Here is a 17,780-nt window from a genome sequence, read left to right as displayed (position 1 = left end):
ATATATGATATATATATTATATTACTGATACGAAATGCATGGTAATCTCGGTTATCCGAATTAATACTGCAGGAGGGTGTTCGTGTCACTGAAAAGTTCGGATTAAAGAAAGAATTAAGAAAAATAGTGTAAAAAATTCAACAATATGAATGTACATTTTTTTTTGTTGCGAAATTGGACAGTTTTATGTTTAATAAAGTTTAATTTTTTTTTTTTAAGAAGTGTTTTTTTTTTTGTTAGGTGCAATGACTCTTATAACATCCTTGGTTTATTATATATATTTATACTATTTATTAAATTAGTTTTACAGAATTAAATGATTTATACAATAGCCATTATGTAATTTTAATACTAATAAAATATATTATATACACTTTCATAGCAAGTAGATTGCTCATATCGAAACTGTTAAAATTTCCACAGTGATTACAATAACTTACCTATTGATCGAGAAGTTAATAATGTTCTTTGCACATGTGACTTTTATTTAAAAACAAAAATGTTATTGCCTGCTGAACTTGTTTTTTTAACGCCAATTGGAATTATCTATATTACTGTATTTTACCATTTATAAAAATTATAATAATGCAACTCAAGAAAAAAAAAATGCATCATTTTAGAAATATCTCGAAAGAATGGTTGAAAAAAATTATATGTGTGTCCTAGAAAACGATGATTGAGGCGAGATGTATCTAGAATTATGCTTTGATTTTTTTAGGTATTAAAATCATATATTAATTTAATGTATTTATGATAATTTTATTTATCACACCTTTTGAGGTAAAAGGTATCAAGCTTCAGCGATGATTTGTCAAAATACAAGTTTTCTCGACTTTCTAATGTTGATTATTTCTAAATGGATTCTCTCATATATATATTAAAGTTTTAATTAATGTATTAAATAACCATTAGTATAATAAATTATACCCTTGCATTTTGAGGCCGCAATTTGAATCGCCAAATGCGGTGTCCGATCTGTTAGGTGATAAGGAGTTGATTCCCATGTCCGTCCTTATGTCATAACAGGTTTTATACTGTTATTATGGCTATTAAGTAATAATTTTTTACCACGGTACTATCGAAATATGTCAACTGACACATCAAACCACATTTCTGCTTTCCGGTTAAGGTTTCTGCATTAAAGGTGTCCAATATTTCTTGTTCCTGGAAATCAGAATATTATCTAATTTACCTTCTTCTTTGTAAGTAAGTCTTGGATTTTACAGCGCGTTAAAGATATAAATTTTGTTCTTATAAATGAAAAATAAATGATTTTTTTTTTCTTAGCAGAATTACAAGCTACAAATTATAAACATAAATTCACCAAGTTATATAGAGACTTTAAAAAAAAGCATCACAATTAGTTATAAGAATTTTTTCCTGATTAAGTTTGTTACATTCTTTGCTGTAACCAATTTAAGTTGAATTTTAACGAAAGTAATTAAAATTACTGAACAATATCTATTATCTAAGAATAGATAAGTAAATAATATTTAACACCTAACACCTAAAAAAACCTGATTTTCAGTTTTAGAAATATCACTACATAAAATCAACCTCAAATATATTTAATGATCATAATTTGGTTAAGGAACTCCTTTTAAACTAATAGATCTTAGTATTCCATAAATTATTAAATTACTTTTTATTAATTTATTATTAGAATTGTGTTAAAAACGTATTAATCATATAGATTTTTTCTTTAATATTGTAGGACTCTGTCTGTTGATTGATGTATTAAATGTAGGAATTAATTATTGTTGGATTTCTAATATCTTAATTCTTCCTTTTAAACTTGCAAATTTCTATCCTTTCATGGGAGCTAAATCCTTGTCTCTTAATCTCTCTGACAGAGCTAGCCTTGAATTTGGATCAGGTTTCCATTTGGGAGAACAAAAGATATCTTTGTGTGATGTTCTGTTACCATAGCTTGTACATTGAATATAACTTACTTTGAAATAATGAGAAGAAAATGTCTGAGAATTAATTATATAAATTTAGCTTTATTCATTTTTTAAAATTTTAACAGAATGAATAATTTTTTAATATTATTCATTTTTTCTATTCAACGATAGGGTTTAAAATCGTGAGTTTTTTTTTGTGATTACTGGTAGGACGTGTTTAGATATAAACCGCCTAATTTACTTGACTGAACTGACGTGTTTTGATTGGCACGTGTGAAACCATCCATTAAGATTTTTAGGCCTCAAAATTTATTTATTTATTTTTTTAAAATTTATTTAAAGAAATTTTGAGAAATTTGAGAAATTTGACCTGACAATGTTATGTTTTCAATATTTTTACCATCTGTTGTTGTATTTAGGGTTTCATATTAGAACCATTCTCTGAAGTAGGAAAATTTTAATGATTTACAATGGTTTTGTTGTAATTTAGAAATTTTAAAAAATAATGGAGTGAAACAATGATAAAATATCTAAATTATTTTTTACGTGTTAACTAATTTTCATGAAGGAAATAAGAATACAGGCACAATGTGTTTGAAGTTGAAATTTTTATTTTGAAATAACCTGAGTTTCTCCGAATTGTGGTTTACAAATATAATCATAAAATTGAAGACCTCCTGTCCCACAGTATCCTTTAATAATACCCTACTTATTCCTGTCGAACAGATCCGTTACTTAGGACTACATCTGGACAAACGACTGACAAAGAATCCTCATGCAAGACTGAAAAGCTAGGAAAAGCTCGTCGATTTCGACTACTACAACATTTACTAGACAAACTATCTAAACTTCCAATCCTTTCCAAAAGACTAATCTACATGACTATTACGAGTATAAGGCCCATCTGGAGATAGGGAGTTGAGTTTTGGAGCTCCACTAAACCATCGAATTCCGCCCGAATCCGATTTGGCCAGAACCAGATACCAATCCTGCCATGATAAACTTCCCAACCACCCAAACCCACTTGTTTCTAACCTAGCTCTTCCTTCATTATCTAATAATCCTCCTAGGCGTCTGAAAAGAAGATGGCCTCGAGATCTTCTCCTCTAGAAATGTTATTGGAGTATTATCAATGAGTAGATTCTCCACATGTTTGTATCATGTCATTATATCACTTACAGCAAATTTACGTGTTGTATATATTTTTTATAGTTGTAAATGACAATAAGTAAATTATATAAAAAAAAAAAATTGAAAAATACCAATGGTCAGGAGAGAGAAAATAAAATATTGAAAATATCTTTTATTAAAAAAAAGAAATTGCAAGGCTAATCTAGAGATATCTCTATAGTTAGTTATGCTTTAAATACTCAAAGAAGGTTATTCTAACATCTTATCTCTGCGAGAACTCGTTGAAAGATAGACCATCTTTGTACATTGAAGGACTTTCAGATCCTTATCCGCCTCCTAATTCTCCCTTCCTCGTGCCATGAGGTCGGCTCTAAGTGGCATGTGCTGTCATAAAAAGCATAACCATTAAAAGCCTCAACCCATAAAAAGTCTGCTAATGGTCCATTATTTGCCTTTCCTCCCGACATCGTAATTTTCGTCTCAAGTGGCCTGATCTTTCAAACGATACTTCTCAGAGTTCCCTTATTCAGTCAACATCCTTCTTACCATTAATTTGTAGTAACCGAATAATAACCAGTATAATGTACTTCTGTACTTTCTCTGTATATGCATATTCAGAGAGTTCAGTTTAAACTTCTCTTATTCTTTCTTAATGTTCGTTGATACTATTTTATACCTGTTCAAAGATGAGAAGAAAAAAGGTTTCCAAATTGAAATAGCATTTATTCTCTGCATTTTATATTCCCATCTTTGAAACTAAAATTAAGTACAATACAGACTAAACAATTATTTTTAATTATTTGTATGTTACAAACATGGCCCACTGAGGATAACAAAGAGAGTGAGAGAAAAAAAAAACTTATTTCAATAAACTAAGCGTTTGTAATTGATTTTTTTTAACGCAAAAAAAATATTATTATTATTAAAATTATTATTATTTAGGGGAAGACCTGACGGAAAAAAATGTCAAACTCATTTGTCAAAAAAAATATATCTGAGCTCCTGTGTATTGGTACTTTTTTAAACAACATTCTTAACTATGTATATTGAATAAAAAAATACTTTTTTACAGTACCCTTCTTTATTACTAAATATTGTCATTTACGCATACTTTTTGGGTATTTAGCATTTTAAATTGGATTATTATAAATAAATAAACTGATTAGTATTAAAAATTTTTATTTGATCATTTTAAATATAATCATTTTTATTATTTACAATATCATCATTATAAACTGATTATATGAAATGATCGAATTTAATATGGCAAAATATTGTAGAAAAAGTTTGTATGCAACGGTTCATCAGCCGGATTGATTGGCGGAAGCTGTATGATATTTTGATTGAACAGGGAATACCAAAGAAGTTATTAAGTTTAGAAGTTAGTTCTTGTACGGATGTAAAAACGTTTAATAAAGTTCGAAACAGTAATCATTATTATGAGAAATTAGAGGCTCCAGAAATTTTCGAAGTAACAGCATGGATAGAATCTATTCTGGGCATCTGTAAATTGACCCGGAATAAATAAAAAACAAATATAATAGCTATTAAAGTTAAAGAGTTAACAATTGAACTAAATATTAAAATATAAATTTTCGAGAGCATTGTCTTTATTATTTTAACTATGAAAGGTGTAAAGCGATTTAAATTCGTAAAAAAAAAATAATAATACACATACAATTTTTTTTTATTTATTACAATTTTTTTATTCATTATATACTAAAACATATTTTATTTAGTATAATGTTTAATAATTTAGCAATCTATATTTTCTATTATTTAAAAGCAGGTATATAATCTTTAGAGGTGTGCTATTTTATATTTTTAAATAGTTAATAAATGTTGCATTAAAAAATATATATGTGAAGTTTAAATGTATGCTTATTGTTGCAGGTAAATAAATATGGTGCTGCTTGCCTTATCAGTTTTTTGAAGTCTATTAGGTGCGTTAAATCTTTTATTTCTTTTGAATTTTAACTTCCAGCAAAAACATTTAGTTTAAAATTAAGTATGTATCTAATTTAGCTATGTGAGGCATTACAACTTATTTCACCTGTCAACAGTTCGAAGTTTACCATTGGTCGTCAGTTGTAGGGTGTAACGAAAAATATGTTGAATTTCTATCAAATTGAAATAAATTTACTTATAGATGTCTTTCATATCGTCCATATAAATTTAGATTGGTTAAATTAGGTGATTAGTGCTAAATTATATTTGTTAATTTAATAGCCTGTACTAAGAAATGGGAAAATAGTTTTATTTACGTAAGGAAAATGGGGTCTGAGTAGCATGACGCGGTGCTCAGGTGTCTTGGGAATGTATCAAGAATGTTTAAGAAAGAATTATAATTGTAAAAATAACCACCTTATTTTATTCTTAAGAAGGCTTCTCTGAAAGGCCCTCCAACAAAAGAGTCCGCCAAGATTGACTTCTTCCTCCGCGGAAGAGAATGTTGACCGACGAACCGTTAAGGGTGAGATGATGGACTGGGACGAATCGTGAGTGCTGGGTCAAGGCAACCTGTTGATGTATTCAGATCATTCATGGCTCGCTGGTCCCTCTTTATGTCTTCCTACCATGGAATCCCCATCGACGGTCCAGAGTTTTATGTCCCATATCCTACCCTCCCCCATAATCATTCCAGAGCATGAGGTTGACTGAGATTCATTAAAGGTTGGAGATACTATAAATTATAGATTATACGATATAATCATTAATCTTTTCTCGAACGGACACAATACTCTATTATTGTACACATAATATTCATAGTCGAAGTGGGAGAAAACATTGGAGATACAAGAAGTTGATCGGTACATTGGATTGTTGAACTATGGGACTAAGCTGCTTGAGGGTTTGCATATATTAAGATATGGGCCATCTGGAGCCAAGGGAGTTGAGGCGTAGGTCTTGGCAATCTTGCAACTGCAGTGGCACCGTTTCAAATCATTCAATCATCGCCAGTCCAAATCCTGATCTTTCAAGTCGACTTTTATTTCTGGGGCGGTCTCATGAAAGGAAAAATTGACCCCCCTCCCACCAGGGTTAGAATAGAGTAGTTTCTTGTAGATACACTCCCTCCCTCCCCCGAATGCCAGAAATGATTAGGAAGGAGGTAAAAAAAAGGAATAGTAAGACAGTGTGTGTAAGGTGAAGTATTTAACCCATTGACACTCAGACTGAATTTTTATAGCAACGCCCTAAACGAGCAGTTTTTCAAATGTTTAATATTACTAGAAAATGTGTAACTTGCTATTAACTTGTGAATTTTGAGGTGAGTATATTACTGCGTTCTGACTAAATTGGGAAATTTGTATTTGATTTGATTCTATACTTGTGAATTAATTTGATTTGATTCTATACCAGTGAATTTATTTGATTTGATTTATACTTGTAAATTTATTTGATTTGATTCTTCACTAGTGAATTTATTTTATTTGATTCAATACTATTGAAATATCATTCTGATATGTGATTGGCTAATAGCTTAATGTATATGAAATAAAAAAATTAAGTTTTTAACTGACTCATCTTTCAAAAATCAATCCTATTTTCTCTTCTTTTATCTAAAGCTAACACTATACATAAATTGGACTTCCTTTTTGTCTTTAATTAGAATTTTAAGTATGATTGGGTTCAAGATTATTTTTCTTCCGACCAAAATGTTGAGTTTTCAAATTTATTTTTTTGATGTGTTGTACCAGTTTCGCTATTTTACTATGACTGGTTGTGTCGACTACCAAAGGAGAAAACAGTGGTTTGTTTATACGTGGCGAATAGTGGTGGAAGCTAACTGTTCTTTTCACTTGGTGATAGTGCTCAACTTTCATATCTTAGTGTTTCATTTTGACCGCACCCCCAACCATCTTCTCCTCGTAAGTCATCCACGGTCAACTATCTCTCATAATTATGTTTCATATCTCTCCTAAATTTGTTTTTCTATTTGAAAATACACTAATTGAAAATATTATTTGATAATAGAAATATGTATTCGGAAATATTGAAATAAAAAAATTCTGCTTTTTTTTTTTTTTTTTTTTATTTCAAAAATCATTTAATAAGAAATAAATAAATTTAAAATTACAATTAAAAAAATTATCTAAACTTTTTTTAATATATATCTAAATTTATTTATTTTTACTTAATTAAAGGCTTTAACATTAGAAATTTACCATTTTATTCACTTCTTAACTAATTATTTTAATTAGTATGAATCATTAGTATGAATAATGATCTTTATTTGTTATAATGTTAAGCTTTGCGCTAAATGAACTATTTTTTTGTTTTTTTTACGCGGCTGAGAAACAGCGCCAGGATTCCCTCTGAAGTCCTCTTTTACCCTCAACGTTTGTTGAGGAAAGTTTGTTATGGAATTCCTCCTACTGAGTGTTAATATAGAACAACATTACGTTGCAAATGTGTTTAAAATAAAATATAAGTGTATTTGAAATATATTTACCTTAATATTTTATTAATTTTGATTTTGCTTATATTTATCATTTACTTATTCAGTTATTATTTAATTCATTGACATATATTTTTTATTTTACTTTTCTTTAGTCTTTAGTATTAAATATGTTAGAAATGATTGTTTATTACTAGAAACTGAATTCTGATGTAATTTTTTTATTCCATTTTTTGACTAAAATAAATCAATATCTTTACAAGCCAATAAATGTAGGCCAAACATACTAAATTTTATTTTGTTTAGTAGTTAGTAGTTAGTGCATTTTTAGCCAAAATAAAAATAAATAAGTAAATTATCTTCTGATACTCTTTTCAGTGCGTAATATTTTTTATTCTTATTACATCAATTATATGATGGAAAACACAATCTACGATGAAAAATAATTACATGATAAAATTATTCCTAGAAAATAATGTTTTGCATCCTAATTTTAACGTTTTTTTTCTAGAATCCTTACTCCTTACTTTCTAGTACTTTCCCTAACAGAGTGAAAAACATTTTATTTTTTATCTTCTTCAGAATACCATATTGAACTCTGTCATTTTGCTGTGTGCATCCCTCCAAATTAATTAATTTATTAAGTTACAAAAAAAAAAAAAATCTTAATTCAAATTTACTCTTCAATTTATACATGTATTTTATTGTTAGTATTATGATCAATAAATAAAACAATTTTGAAAAAAAATATAGACAATTTTTGATTTTCGTGCATGAATCTAGGTTTATCAAGCATATTATCGTGTATATTAATGCAAGTTTGGAAATTTCTTTTGCATATTATATCAAAATTATTTTATCTGCATGTTTTTAATTTCTTTTCCTGCGTATTAATTCGGTCTTTACTTCTTCCACAACCCGTTACTAATCATTGTCCGCCATTGTAGCAGGAAATTTTCAAATTGTTAAAATTTAAAATCTTTTAAATATAATGATATATTTTGAGTAATAATTTGTCATTTTCATATGAATATGTTTTTGAACTTAAAGAAAATTATTTAGTACAATTTAAAAAAAAAAAAATTAAATTAATGAATAATTAAGATAGAGATAAACTAAGCTACTTGATTAATATTACATGACAGTGAATTGTAAACTATCTATTGATGTAATTTTATTTTAATTTTAATATCTTTAAAAAGTTTAACTTTTATTAAAATCAGCAATATGCTATATGGCAATATTGTATTCATTTTCGTTATAAAGATATGTTGCTGTAGATCTCATACTGTTTGCTTGCTATTATCAGTAGCAGATATATACAAATACTGATAAGATGTGATCCCAAAATACAAGTTAAGCCTCTTCCTCCGGAGACCCTAGTTGAGGTATTGCCCTCGAACATGCTGGAGCCTCCAGTGCTGTCAGACCGGCTGTCCAACGGGAATTTTCTAAAGTATCGTGCGCAGTTGCAGTTTTTGTTTCTTAAAGTTGAAATCGATATTGTGTTAAAACAGTTTTTGGGCAAAGCTTACGTTTTCATTTTGAGTAACTTGTTCCCACAGTTCGGTTGCTTATTGGATGCGAAACATTTGAGTGGATGCCTAAACTGTTTCATAAAATGGTTTGGAGCCATGTTCGGTGAGTCCAATTTTTTTACTTATTAATTACTTACTTAAAAAAAAAAGCAATCACGTATTTAAAAGCAATATTTATGCTCAAACAAAAGTATTATATAAGCTGTTAAATAATTTCAAATTATATTTTTAGATTTTTTTATTATTATTATCCTGCACACCTTTAAAAATAGATTTTTTTTTGTTTTAGGGTCAATTGGGTATTTTTTTTATTTAACAACTCTGATATGTGCTTTTTAACGAAAATTTGATTTAAAAAAATTTAAATTATAATTGGAATGTTCATTGTATTTTTAATGTATAATATCTTTGCACTGCTTTGTTATACCTAGATTGCTATTAGAAATTCTTACCAATATCTACTTCATGACCCTCTATATTTCACAAATAAATTATATTATAAATTTATCTTATCACAAATCTGACACAAATAATTTTGGTATGATTGATAGATGAATTTATAAAATAGATTTGAATAAATATATAATTATTTATAATCGTTTTGTGTTGAAACCTTTGATTGCTTTTATTTTTTGGTAATAAAAAGTTTTCTGTCTCCAATAAAAAATCTTATGAAACATCATGTTGCATGATTATCCAGAATTTTATAACCTCTCTACCTCCTGGGGTAAATAATTTTCAAATTAAACCCTGAAATCTAAAATCCGTATAATTTCTATTTATATTATCTGCAAAGTATATTTTTAAATAAATTAAATATTTTGTGTATACAATCTTTTATAATTCACTGTTTATCTTTTTTAATTTTATTTTTCCCCATTTAATTATATTAGTAAATAATCTTGAAATTCAGCTTTATTTTTTTTATATTGTTAAGAGCGATTGGTGGCATTTTTATATTATTATTATCATCAAAACTCTCTTGAAATGTGAAATTTTTGGTGTTAAAGGGTCAATACTTGCATGTTGCTTGCAGTTTATTTTTGGTTAATTCTCAACCTTCCCACCTTGTCTAGCGGTAGTAACTTTGAAATTTACTCTAATAATAATATTATGTATTTTTTAAAAATAAAAATACTTTAAGTTTCAATAACATAAATCAAAATGTACGATAACAACATATATGATATATAGTTTACCACACCAAGTTTCACCCTATATATTATAAAAATTTTGGATCTTAAGAGAGTGTTGTTCGAATCTTCAATATATTGTATACTATGTACGTTATGAAACATTTTACAACTACTTCGTTGCAATAGTAATTGCAACCCGGCCTCTGTAAGTGGGTACCCTCAATTGGGGAAAAATATGGCGTTTAAGCCTGATCTTGAACAAATCACCTCCTTGCATAAACGTTTTTCAAGAAACAATACTTCCTTACAAAGTACTTGAAGACCTTTGACCCTTCAAGGGTTGTAATTGTACAGAAATACATAATTCTGTAGTTTTTTTTTTGTTGTCTTCACTATATTCTAAATCACATTATATGCCCTAATATTTTATGTAGACAGATTTACGCTACGATTAATTTCATATATTTATGAATTTGTGATTTATATTTACTCAAGATTCGTGCACTACGAAGTGATATTTTTTAATAAATTTAATTTTATTAACATTTCATAAGTTATATTTTTTTAATGATAGTGTTGTTATGTTATACCAATGACTTTGTTTTGTGTAGTTTCTTCTTAAAATGTAATTTAATTTATTTTAAATAGTTATAGATATGTTGCTATAGTTGTGAGATATACTGCATCATTAGTTCATTCCACTGAATTGAACACTGCTAAGATTAATGTTACTGTTGCATTAGTTGAGTGGTTGTTTACTCAACATAGAACTAATTCTATTATGTATACTGACCTCGGTAATGTTTTTGTTTATAATATCGATTCTATTTACTCTTTATTTCTATGGTATTACATGATGAGTCACTGATCTTTACTCCTATTTACTTTGATTTTTTTTTTAAATATATATAATTAATCATATATTTCATGAGCTGATTGAATACTATCATTTTCTATTACAATAATGTACATAGGTAATGTTTATTTTACACTTATTTGGGACATCGGTTACTTACGTATCATAACAGAGAGGTTTGCTTATATAATCATATTCTTATATATTGGTTGGTGGTGCAAAAAGTTATATTAAATGTAATTTCCGTAGAGATCCAGCTTCAGTTATTATATCAGAGGTGTGAAAAAAAAAGAATTGAATTCCTCCTACACATTTGCCTTTTAAGACGTGTTTCCTGCTTTATCTATATTCTGTCTTGAATTTTGAATTTCCGAAGTTTACTTGAATTCGACCAGAGCTTTTCATCCATTCTTATCTATTCGGCTTTTTCTATTTTCCTTACTTCTCATATTTTGTTGAGATAACTCGGAGAAACTAAAGTAAATATATCTAATTTTTTTATAGTGTTGTAGTTGTATGTTGCGATATTTTGTTTATGGTACTTAGATATTTTAGTCGTCCAACTGTATACAACAAGCAATTCATCTCTCCCTTATGCCGATTTTATTTTTAAATTCCTGACATTTCATGACTCTGAATTATTTATGATAGCCTATTTGCCTTCCTTACGAAGACAGCCCTGGTCCAGATGTTGCCTGAGAATTATAGCAGAGAAGGATGGAGCTAAATAGGAAGCTGACGTAACTGGATCACGTGGGGGCCGCTTTATCGAACAGCCTGGGGACAAGGGCCATTCATTCCTATCCCCATCTTCACTTTTTATCACCATTCTCGAAATAAAGCTTATTTTTATTATATTTTATGCTCTATTACTGCCCAATAAATATTTATTATACTCAATCTGTGTAGTTCTAACGTCTTGGTTCACTTTTCCCGGTTGAAAATTGCGAATTGTCCTTTAAAGTGAACTGTGTCCGAAAAATAATGATTGCTGATAGGCCAAAAAGATAATTTAAATTCATAGTTAAAATTATTCCTATGTTTATATTTAATGTATTTCTTTTAATCCCCTTTTTAACTCTTTTATTATCCACGTTACGTTATGTTCACCACATCAAATTATTGTCCTTTTAAGTTTTACAACTTTGTATTTTACTTCTTCTTTTCTGTTATTTTACTTACATATTTAATTAATTACATATACGTTTTCTCTCACTTTTCAGAACTTTAATTTTAAATATAAGCTGATCCCGGTGCGGTCAAAGAAAAAACTCAAATAATAATTAAACTATTTAATGTGGACCAAAGTTTCGCCCCAAGTTGCATGGCTTCATCAGGGCTAAATCAAGACAAACGCTAAAATAAAGTAACAAAGTAAAAAAAAAATGATAACAAAAAGTAAATTTATCAAAATGAAAAAAAATACATTAAAGAAAATTTATTTTTATTTTAGTATGTTAAATAAAAATAAACGTTAAATGTTAAATAAAGTGTTAGTATCTTTTTTAGCCCTGATGAAGCCCTACAACGTGGGCCGAAACGTTAGCTCACGTTGAAAAGTTTACTATTTGAGTTTTTTCTTTGACCACTGTAGGACCATCTCCTTTATACATACTATACATAGTCAATCAACAATCTTCCAATAAAGAGCTTTAATTTTGTAAGTATATTTACTTGGAATTTGTAATTGTATATTATTTACTTTATCTTTTCTCTTTCATAATTTTAATATAACATTATATTATATAAACTATCTCCTCATACTATTTTCATCTACTCATAATATTTATACTATACATATTATTATAATTCTGCTTATGTTCTTTTATTTTCTGTTCTTATTTTTTATTTTATCTATACTTTCTCTAATTCATTATACTTATTATTTCTGTTCCTTCTATTGTTTATGGTTATCTTTTTTTCATTCTTAACCCCGATGAAGGCGTAAAATTCTGTTCGAAACGTTATTACCAAATACGTTTTACTTAGTCAATTTCGTTATTTTTTTAACTGTTCAACCCTGTTCAGCAACTAACGCGTCACTGATAATACATGTATTGGAAAAAAGTTTAATGTCGACGTTGGTCAAAGTCACTTGTGAAAAAATATATATATTTCTATTGTTTAGGTATTTCTTTCTCCATAATACTTGATTTTAAAATTATTAATTATTATTATTATTATAAATTTTGAATTCTCTAGTGTGATATGTTTCATATAAGTTTGAACTTGAACAATAACAGAGAACATTTATTTAGATATGAATTTTTAATCTTTGATTGCAGTTAATAACCCATAAAGGAAATCTGGTTACCTGTTAATTCTTTTTATCAGCAATGCCTATTTTAGAAAAAAAAAGTATTGACATTGGTCAATGAATATTTAACTAGCAGTTTGTTTTGTTTCATTCCTCTCTTCCCGATAAGGATAAGTTTAAAGTTATCGGGCATCTTGAATTGTAAATAAAAACCTTTGGAAATAGTGGATTGGATATTGAAATAAAAATATCTCTGTCGCATAACCTCGAATCCACTTGTTTACACTGCGACAGAAGATCGCTGTTTCATCTTTCTGATACTAGATGCCACTAGTCGTCATACTCAGCGCATGTACTATTCATCAATTTTTTTTAATTATATACAAAATAATATAAATTCCTACTGTATCTTTATTCTTGAATAACAACTTAAAAAAAAAGAAGTTATTGTTTATGACGAATGATTAATAAAATCTTATGGGCCTTTGTTTAAGTGTCGTTCTGATTATTGAAACAATATCTGAGAACAATGTTAAAGATTATAGATATATTAGCATTTTAATTTAGAATTATTAAATAAGTACTGAGAAATAAAACATATTTACACTACAGTCATAACATAACCATTCGTTGAAAAAATAGTCATATTAATATTTGTGAAGATTTTTTTTTTTGTTATAGAAGACGTTTCATTGAAACAATCTTATTTTATTATGGTCCTGAATACAGCAGTTGTTTTCGTATTTAAACCATAATTCAGAATTATAATGATTTAATTCTGAATTATGGTAATATGACGGGCACAAACAATTATTTTCGTTTATTATTTAGTATTATTTTATTTTCTAAAAAAATAAATTTATCTGATCTATAGATTAATTTATGAGAATTAGTTCCTTATACCCTCCTCATTCATTGCTAATAAGATTATTGATCGCAATATATTAGAAAATGTACAATATCTAAACCACCTCTGTATATGTGAAAATGGAGCGATCGGGATGGCTCAGTGGTTAGGCACTGTGCTACTAACTCCAAGGATCTGGGTCTGAATCCCGACTGTGATAGTTATTTTTTCTATTAGTGTAGCCGTGATTCAAGCCTATGGGTTTGGAAGCTCTCCGGGGTCCACCCAACCTCTATAAGTGGGTACCCTTAATTATTTAAAAATCTGGTTGTTGAGCGTGATTCTGACGAAATCACCTCTATACACAACCGTTGGTCTAGAAACAGTACTCCTTCATGGGTTGTAGAGGTACAGATTTATTTAATTTATTTTTTTATATATGGATATAAATAGGCTATAAATATATCGACCATTTGTCTAGAATTATGTTTTTGAGGATTTGATCAAATTTAGTTAGGGCTTAAAGAAGCATTTCTCTTGCAACCTACATATACTATTATGCTACGCCGTGTTTGTGTTGGCACCAACAACTGCAGATACTCCAAGTTACATAACTTGTGCACTACAAGATGTTGTGAAAGGTCAACTGTTTTAGCAACATGCAAATAAACAGTTGTGTTCCCAATTTCGACAAGTCATATTTATACTTGAAGTATTCACAAATGTTTATGTGAAACATTATCATTAGATTGCTAAAATTTTTGTATTATGATCTCCTCTTGTAGCATGTCAGTCAAATTTAGGCAAGGGTTGTAAATATCGATATTCGGAACGATCATTTCCAAACATACAGAAATAATAATTTGATATATGGAAAAAAATCGATAGTTCATGTATATGACATCTTCTATTACTTTTCTTCTATTATTAATTTAAATAAACCACAATGGAGCTATACAAATGCTTTTCGATTCGTGCATTATTTTTGAGGTATTTTGAGTCGCAGAATAAAGATGAATTTAAAAAATAATAAAATAAAAATATTTACAGGGATCTTTTTTTTTTTTTGTAATGGCTAACCAGGTATACGGATTCATATGTCACAAAGAGATGATAGAACTTGAGTTTCGATCAAATCCCTAAGGTTAGGTGATGAATTCAGGGAAGACATTAAAATAAAAACCCTATGAGCCGATTTTTCTATAGAGAGTAAATTATAAATAAAAACAAAAAGGATATATTAGTGAAATGTTAGACATTTTTAGTGAATGTAATTAAGATTTTGATTATTTTGTATCAAAACGTGTTGGTTTATGTAATCTCGAGTTAAAAAGTACTTTACTCTTTTTAGAGGCACATTTTTTTTTGTTTTACATTGCATTTTAGATTGTCCACAGGATTGTACTTAAATACTTGACCAGCAAATAAGGAGAATTCTCCTGAAAATAAATAATTTTGATATCTAAACAATATTATATAAAAATAATCAAAAAATAATCTCGTAGTAGTAATTAAACTATTTAATGTGAGCTAATGTTTCACCCCAAGTTGCAGAGTTTCATCGGGACTAAAAAAAAATCAAACAATTAAAATAATTTTCCAAAGAAAGATAATAGATAAAATTAAAGAAAAGTACACTATGTGAAAATTTATATAAAAATGGACAAAGTAAATTAAATAAAATAAAATTATTATTTACAGCGATACGTATTAATAAAAAAAATTACAAAAAGTTATAAGACACTAATTAAAACGGAAATGATAAGATATAAAAAAAAAATTGATAAAAAAAGAAATATAATAAATACTAAAAGACGGAAAAATATGGTAAAAAAAGAATAAAAAACAAGAAAGAACGAAAATAATGAAGAGTATAAGACCCCAATCTTACTGAATGGTAATAATCCCTGCAACGCCTACAGCCAAGGCCCACAAGAATTCGTAGATGAAACCCTGCACCGTGGGGCGAAACGTTGCCTTACATCTTCCCTTTATATATTACACTCGGTCAAACAACGAGCTTCCAATATTATTTAATATTTTTACTAAGGCAGTTGAGGAATTTCATGAAATCACTGAAATTCTTTAGGGAAACCAACTCACAAAGTTGTTTTTTTAACAATTTTTGAATTGTGTTCCTTAAGGGATGACTGTAATGTTGGATTTATTGACTTTTCCTGTAAAATATTATATATTACTTAACCAGTTTTCTAATTATAATATTCATTTGCTCTTGGTGTCTTATTTATCTTTATGTCATTTGCATTTGCTTAAGCATCCGCTTCATCTACATTTGAAAGGGACAGTTCATACGAAACCATTTACAGCCAAGGTTCGAACTGGCTTCTTTGGCCGCCACAGAATGACCTCAAGTGATGAAACCCTATTTGTGGGGAATGCTGCAACGCCTACAGCCAAGGCCCACAAGAATTCGTAGATGGCAACCTGCTGCAGCTGTATCCTATTAAAGGACCAGTCCTTGCAGGACTTCCTATCTCACTCGCTCTCTCACAACTCCCTCTCAGGATTCAACGCGATAAGTAGAAATAAGTGTGTTAGTATTAACAAACAAATTTCATAGAATTTACTTTTAATAAATCATTGTGTTTATTTTTACTGAACCAAGAACAAAATTTCTATTGCATATTTCTCCATTCTTGGAGGAAAGAGTAAAATGAAGAGAATAAGCTGCCAGGAATATTGAAGCCAAAAAGACTAGCTTTATGATAAACTCCAGGGGCGTGGCAGAGGAGTAGGCCCCGGTCCTACGACCACTTGACCGAAGTATTACTTCATGTTACTCATGATTCAATGTTCTTTAATTTGTTCTATTATAACTTATTCACTCTGAGGATTTATTGGCGTGCAGTCGAAAGAAAGATCAGCTGCTTATGGTTACCAGAAATGCGTTTGCGCATTAGGTGTGATAGAAAATAATTTTTAAAATTATATGTTTTAAGGTTTTGCTATAAGGATTCGCAACCTAGGTTTCACCAGTTTCCGCTAAATAATGTATGAATGGGTTATACCATGTCTACTCATAGAATTGTTACCTGTACCATCTCATATTTTCTTCAATTTTTCAGAGATAAATGTATGTATCAATTACCTTTCTTTGCTTTTACTGAAACTAGAGCATTTGATATTATATTAGTATCAAAACAGAGGTTCCGTTATTTTCCTATTTTTACCAAAATGATGCCGTCGCCAAAAAAAGGATTAAGTCATTATGCTATATAATAATCAGATATTCTTATTTTTTCTAGTACTACGCTCTCCTTTCAACTGTTTTAAATAACAAATGTTCTGGTTTAAGAACCATGTCAATATCAAAATGTTCTACAACGTATAAAACACTTAAATCTATCTTGGCCATTATCTGATCTAAACTACTTTTACCCCATCCCAAAATATATCTACTAGATATAACTTTTCAATTTTGTAAAAAAAAATATCAAAAGTTTATATTAGGTTGTTCCAAATCGAGTCAAAGTTGTTGGAACAGACCTAATGTATACCTGAAGCACCTGGAATGCGTCAGGTTTTCTATAGCGCGAGATAAGCTAGCACATTAGAAGTAACCAGAGGGATTGAATACTCTACCCTCCTTTCATCCAAAGTAAAATAACAGATAAAACCTGGGGTTTGGAAACCATTCCTTTGCGTTGAGGTTAATAGTCTTCCATTGTATTCTGAACGTAAGAAAGGA

At 28.7% G+C, this 17,780-nt stretch overlaps 1 protein-coding gene across 9 annotated transcripts in view; it reads left to right on the top strand.

Annotated features, from left to right (window-relative positions):
- LOC106685837 (serine-rich adhesin for platelets) overlaps positions 1-17,780 on the top strand; it is a 103,961-nt gene that overhangs the window by 8,501 nt on the left and 77,680 nt on the right. For 7 of the 9 annotated variants that reach the window (XM_067049093.1, XM_067049094.1, XM_014428776.2 and 4 more), the window contains exon 1: positions 8,826-9,078. The exons of the other annotated variants lie outside the window; for them this stretch is intronic. In XM_067049093.1, the coding sequence (XP_066905194.1) occupies positions 8,841-9,078 (238 nt within the window). In that variant the 5' untranslated portion in view covers positions 8,826-8,840. Of the gene's footprint in view, positions 1-8,825; positions 9,079-17,780 lie in introns of those variants that run through there. 9 annotated transcript variants of the gene reach the window in all.

This window comes from Halyomorpha halys, unplaced genomic scaffold (assembly GCF_000696795.3).
Source record: "Halyomorpha halys isolate HHAL.00 unplaced genomic scaffold, Hhal_1.1 Scaffold748.1, whole genome shotgun sequence".
NCBI classification, from domain to species: domain Eukaryota; kingdom Metazoa; phylum Arthropoda; class Insecta; order Hemiptera; family Pentatomidae; genus Halyomorpha; species Halyomorpha halys.
The sequence above is the reverse complement of the archived record's forward strand: the minus strand, read 5'-3'. Positions and strand labels throughout refer to the sequence as shown.